This window comes from Sinocyclocheilus rhinocerous, unplaced genomic scaffold (genome assembly GCF_001515625.1).
Source record: "Sinocyclocheilus rhinocerous isolate Xijiao unplaced genomic scaffold, SAMN03320098_v1.1 scaffold2771, whole genome shotgun sequence".
Lineage (NCBI taxonomy): Eukaryota > Metazoa > Chordata > Actinopteri > Cypriniformes > Cyprinidae > Sinocyclocheilus > Sinocyclocheilus rhinocerous.
The window spans coordinates 413,705-420,317 of NW_015659695.1; the positions used below are offsets into that span (position 1 = coordinate 413,705).

A 6,613-nucleotide genomic window follows, 5' to 3' on the forward strand; every position below is an offset into this window, starting at 1 on the left:
GCCACGTTTGAAGCTGTTGTAAATTACTCTACAAAGTAACATACACCTTTGTTTACGTTTGTGTGTTGCTCAGCAACCACTTTGTTGCAACCACAACTGTTTCTGAGGAACTACATTGTTTGGTGGAAGAATACTGTTTTTATTAATATCATTACACTTTATTTGCTCTGTTTTATTTCGTGAAACCTTACTAACTAACCGCGAAGCCGTGGTTTACAGTGAATTTATAACAGCTAATGGGGTTTTAGGCACTCCGCTTCGTGTTAGCTGTTATAAATTCACTGTAAACCACGGCTGCTTGGGGATTATTGCTTTATTCCAGTGGTTCCCAAACTTTTTGCAGTGTGCACCCCTTTCTAGTGTTTGACACATGTCAAGCACCCCCACCACCGTACTCCGGTTAAACACCACATTTTTTACTGCAATACAAGTATAAATACAAGTATTCACTGTATACAGGGCTTGACATTAACTCTTTTGCTCACCAGCCGCTGTGGCTAGTGGTTTTCCAAAATTACTAGCCACTCAGCATTTTCACTGGCCACAATTTTGTTGCTGGAAAATTACATTTTTACTTTTAAATTTGAAAGTAACCCGCCAGCAGGTGGCAGCAAGTGGACTGTCTTAATGAGTGAGTCATTGAGGCATTCTAACGATTCGTTCAAGAATTCGTCTTTATGAATGGACCACTGAATCATTGACTCAAATTATTAATTCAAAAATGCGAATCATTCGTCTCAACTGCCGCGACCTTGTTACTATTGATTATCCATTATGAATTGCCGTTTAAACCAAGTGTAATAAAATCACAATCATTCTCGTCGAAATTTTGGTGCTTCCCTAATTCGATGTTTTAATAAGATTAGGTTAGCTGTCCGGTCGGGCAAGTAAAATTCTCTTTCACTTGCCCCTTCAAAAAAAGCACAGATTAATTACTGGCTAACAAAGGTTATTCGTCCAATTCAATGCATATTGTACTCATTATTGTTTTTTTGTTAAATAAACAAAATCACTGGTAAATAAAAAACACCTTAGTATCGATAATTTTTGTTTGAGTATCGATACTTTCGATACTCGCATCAGTATCGATATATCGATACTTCGGATCGATACGCCCATCCCTAGTGTGCAGTTGTGTTCATTTGTTTCGATTTCTCCATGAGATTCTCACGTGAGTCTCAACTGCCGCGACCTTGTTACTATTGATTATCCATTATGAATTGCCGTTTACACCAAGTGTAATAAAATCTTTAAACCAAGTGTAATAAAATCACAATCATTCTCGTCGAAATTTTGGTGCTTCCCTAATTCGATGTTTTAATAAGATTAGGTTAGCTGTCCGGTCGGGCAAGTAAAATTCTCTTTCACTTGCCCCTTCAAAAAAAGCACAGATTATCAAAAGCATTCTCTCGCGCACCCCAGTTCGGGAACCGCTGCTTTATTCGATTTCGATACAAAGAAATGAACCTGCTTTGACCCTCGCCGTTGAGCTCAAGTGAATCCCGTGCCTCTGATCGTCTTTGAGACGTTTCTGCACTTTGACTGGAGGAAATCTGGCACATTCAACACAAACACAACGCCGTCTATCTGAGGACTGATAATACAGATCAGAGTAACAATCAAGCCATCAGTCCTGACGCGATGCCATGTTTCTGTTCTCTCATTACGTCTGTGAATTATACGTCTGGACTGAGTGAAGCTAACTCAGAGATCAGCAGCTCTGCCGAAGGAGTTCCTCTGAAGCGTGTGGTCAATGCAAACGCAGTTTCAGCTCAGATTTGTCCAGACCTGCCAGCGTCTTCAGTCTGTCGGCTGCTAAACAAACAGAACGCATGAGAGGAAATAAGCACTGTTAACAAAAGGGCAAAGACAAGACACGTCTTGACTGGCTGCAGTGCATTGTGGGTAATCTCTGATGAGAATGAGACATATAAAACCACATGAGCAATCAATCCGTGTCATTCAGAGCTTTTTTAACACCAGTGATGTTAAAGAACTCGTCTGCTGATCGTCTTAGATCACAGCGCCATCTGCTGACCGCAGCATCACTGCACACTAAGTACGCGAGAATATGATTAATGTGTCACACAGTACGCTATTACAGATTTATTACAGACCTTAGTCAGGTCAGACGCCATTTGACCATAAGAAAATATAATATTGGTAAATGTTTCATTTGTAGTTTTAGCTATGTAATGCATACTTTATAAGCCCTATTTTCACGTTGCATACTTCAAGTGATTTTCTTAATGAAGTACTGAATACTTGCAGCTCTTCTTCTTCAGGACAGTGGGTCAGTAGATGCTTTAGCAGGAGGCAGATTCTCTTTTGCCTTACATCAGTTGTCCAGATAAATCATTTTAATTAACTCTTACAAGAATCAAGACGCAACTTTATGACCCAATACTACGAAGCACCACGGAATTAAAAAAAAAAAAAAGTTATACGACTTCTTATCTCATAGTTCTGATCTTTTTTTTTGTCTTTTTTCTCGATTCTGAGCAAAAAGGTCTCATATGAGTAACAAAAAAATTTAAATAGACGTAAACTAAAAAGTCAGATTTGTTTTTGAATGTATCTATTTTTTTTTCTCCACCACAGAATAGAAACTAATAAAGGTAACTGCAACTTTATAAAAAAAAAAATTGAGATTAAAAAGTTGCAATGACCTTTTTTCTTTATTCTTCATATAAACGGGTTTCCATACAGTACAGTCTGACTACATACAGACAAACATCTGCTTCTTCATCACCAGTGAAGCACACAGTTTTAGTATAAACTAATAAAGGCACACAGTTTAAAGAGACACATCATACAAGAGGCTTCAAAACATACTGGCACGTCAAAGGTTTGTTAAACTTTATTACTGAAAATCCAGATGTTATGAACCGGTTTGACTCAAACAGGCCCGAAGAGTGAAACGCCTGACTACAAAAACACCTAGTCAATGCACATCGTCCTGTTAGACGCAGAGCAGTCGAGAAAAGCTGCAATGAAGCGCCCTGATACGTGACCAGAGCGAGCGTTCAAACACTGCGAAACATGACGTTACAGACAGTCAAACGAAAGCAGCACACAGCGAGACTCAGAGGAAGTCAAATCAAACCAAACGCAAAATAAAATATGCCTTAAAAGAAAAAAAAACAACGTGTGATTTCTAACTACATTTGTATTTTCAAGACAGTCTTCATGCCAGATCAGAGTTGTGGCTCCGCCCCCTCAGCGCTTCTTTGGGGGCGTGGCCGTTCTGGGCGGAGTCACGGGTCGCCCCGAGTTCATCCCGCCGTACTGATACTTCGCCTTCTTCTCCGACGGCTTCAGGATCTGAGAACACAGCGAAAGACGCGGCTTTAACGTCGCAAACATCAACACTTTCATGACTGTGAATAATTATGAATACATACAATTTACACTTTTTACATTCCAGTAATGAGAACGGTCTTAATTGTCAAGAAGATGCAAAATGCAAAAATCATAATCTGTTGATGCTGTGGTGGACAGGCTGCACTAGATCATGTGACTGCGGAGGTGAAGTCATGTGACCTGGAAGGAGCACATCAGGGTCTCGTCGACGCTCATCATTCCTCCAGCGTTGTCAAACTCGCCGCAATAATTCGGCGCCGAGAACAACGTGACCAGCTGGCGTTTGGCGAAGAACTCGTAACCGTCCTCGACCACCTGCAAAACAACACCAGACCGTCATAGACCACCAGAGACCTCCGTGTGCGGTCCGAACGCTGAACTGACACACGTGGAACTAAAACAGGCCAACACCTTCATGTTTCTGAACATAAACCTCATGAGCTCAAGCTAAACGCTGCAGGTCTGAAATCTGGAAACCCTGAAAGCATTTGATGAACTTGCATTTCTGTTTCCCTCCAGTAGGCGCAGTTCTCAGAGTAATGTGACACGCTCTACTTTTCGTGTCCTTAAATGCTCGTTTTTTGGGGGTCGACAGCTTATAAAAACATAGTTCTGGGTTGTTCAGCTTGTTTGCTGCACACCTTGTCACACAGCAGCTTTTAGACATTGCTCTGTTTTTTGTTACAAGTCAGAAATGACAAAGGAGGCAGCTTCCCGCAATTCAAAGTCAATGGAGAGCATTGGATTGTTTTCCCCCTGGTGGGCGTGGCCTAAATGTGCTCTGTCTCTATGTGACCGCAGTGTGTCGGTCATGTGACCGCAGTGTATCTCTCTGATGGAGAGCAGCAGGAACGGCTGATGAGTTTAGTCACCTGATGCGCACGGCAGATGAGATCCAGATCGTGCCGGTTGAGGAATTTGCTGACCACATCCGCACCGAAGGTGAAGGACACGCCACGATCGTTTTCACCCCAACCCTGAACGTCTTTATCAGGGTCCGACCACAGCAGATCACACAGCAGCCCTGAAACACACACACACACACACACATCAGGACTGATCTGAGCTCAGCACACTGCACTATTATGACTATCACTGTAGGTGTCCTTGAGTGTTTTGAAAGGCGCCTTTAAATAAAATGTATTATTATTATTTATTATTATTCAGTGTGTGTGTGTGTGTCTGTGAGTGTGAGTGTTTATGTGTGTGTGTGAGAGTGAGTGTTTATGTGTGTGTGAGAGTGAGTGTTTATGTGTGTGAGAGTGAGTGTTTATGTGTGTGTGAGTGAGTGTTTATGTGTGTGTGTGTGTGTGTGTGTGTGTGTGTGAGTGTGAGTGTTTTTGTGTGTGTGTGAGAGTGCGTGTTGTATAATGAAGTGTTTGTGTGTGTTTATGTGTGTGTGTGTGTGTGAGTTTACGTGCGTGTGTGTGTTTATGTGTGTGTGTGTGTGTCACCTGTGTCAGGTACGTCCGTCGGTCTCATGATGCGTCTGATCTGCTCCATCGACTGAAGATCGGGTGAAAGACCTTTGAAAGAGAAAACCCACCGGTTAAATTACAGACAGTCTAATCGATTATTTGCGCTAATGAAGGCGGCGCTGCTAAACCTGCCTCCGTGGCAGCAGAAGATCTTCTCGTCCACGATAGCGGCGATCGGCAGACAGTTGAAGCAGTCGGTGAACGTCTTCCACAGCTTGATATTAAACCTGCGCTTGCCTGCAGGAAAAACAACAAACCACAACAAACAAGATAAAAAAATATCACACAAAAACAAAACACAACCGAAGCGCTCCATCAGACAGGAGCAGGAGGAGCGCTCCGTGACTCACACTCGTCGTAGAAGCCGTAGATGCGGTTGATGGAGGCGCACTCGTGGTTCCCGCGGAGCAGGAAGAAGTTCTCGGGGTACTTGATCTTGTAAGCCAGCAGCAGGCAGATGGTCTCCAGCGACTGCTTCCCTCGGTCCACGTAATCTCCCAGGAACAGATAGTTGGCCTCCGGAGGGAAGCCGCCGTACTCGAAGAGCCGCAGCAGATCCGTGTACTGGCCGTGGATGTCACCTGTGGACGAGGAGCGGACACATGATTCACGATCTTCACAAACAGCTCTCGAACTGAAGGAAGGGTGTGACTCTGTCAGACTCACCGCAGATCTTGAGCGGAGCCTCCAGCTCCAGCAGGATGGGCTGACTGAGGAAGATCTCGCGTGATTTAATGCACAATCCCCGAACCTCCGCCTCCGTCATCTGAACGATCTTCCCTGGACGGCATCCTCGCACTGACGAAACATCGGACAGCAGCGTTAACATCCGCAGAAACCACATTTACTCAAACAGTCATCGGTTTCTTGTGCTGTTTGAGCTCCTTGTTACGAATATGGCAGAACCATCACTTCTACAACAAAAGACTGCTTCGTAAATAATCTTCCTGACTCAATTCCTCAGCACATCCAATAGCTCAGAAAAACTTGATGTTGTACCAGAAACTATAAACTCTCTCTTTTCTAGCACTGTTGCTCCTTTACACTTAAAGAAGATTTAGGAAAACAGAGAGTAGAGAGCAGGCCGGAGAATGGAGCGCAGCTGGAAGAAAACAAAACTAGAGGTATTTCATATTGCATGGAGAGAGTACTTCTACTTATAGAAACGCTCTAAAAACTGCTAGATCTGATTTATTTTTGTCTCTCTTAGAAGAGAACAAACACAACCCCAGGCATTTATTCAATACAGTGGCTAAATTAACGAAAAATAAAGCATCAACAGACGCAGCCATTTCCCAACAGCACAGCAGTAATGACTTTATGAACTACTTTACTTCCAAGATCGATACTATTAGAGATACAATTATAACCATGCAGCCGTCAGCCACAGTATCACATCAGATAGTGTGCTATAGATCCCCTGAGGAACAATTCCACTCATTCTCTACTATAGGAGAGGAAGAATTGTATAAACTTGTCAATTAATCTAAACCAACAACATGTATGACAGATTAAATACATAAATAAGTGTATTTCATAGGGCTTTCTATTAACCCGACAGGCTCTGTGATTGAGCTCATCCGTCTGCTGCTGACGTTACGTAAGACAGTAAAGTTCAGCCAGCGTGTTTGGTCTTAAGGAATCTGTGTGTGTGTGTGTGTGTGTGTGTGTGTGTGTGTGTGTGTGTGAGACAAGCCACATATCAACAAACCCTTAAACTATACAAATCACTGTTAATACAGAAGAAAACTGATCACATCAAAATAAAAATA

The 6,613-nt window shown here is 42.7% G+C and overlaps 1 protein-coding gene across 1 annotated transcript; it reads right to left on the reverse strand.

Moving 5' to 3' along the window:
* Nucleotides 1-2,659: 2,659 nt before the first annotated feature.
* LOC107724005 (serine/threonine-protein phosphatase PP1-beta catalytic subunit-like) lies at nt 2,660-5,700 on the reverse strand. The gene is made up of 7 exons (XM_016532771.1): nt 5,508-5,700; nt 5,192-5,422; nt 4,974-5,078; nt 4,818-4,889; nt 4,236-4,387; nt 3,544-3,678; nt 2,660-3,324 (listed from the first exon to the last, which is right to left on the reverse strand). Exons 1-7 carry the CDS (start codon nt 5,683-5,685, stop codon nt 3,220-3,222), a joined length of 978 nt encoding a protein of 325 aa, XP_016388257.1. The 5' UTR covers nt 5,686-5,700; the 3' UTR covers nt 2,660-3,219.
* Between the last annotated feature and the right edge of the window lie 913 nt (nt 5,701-6,613).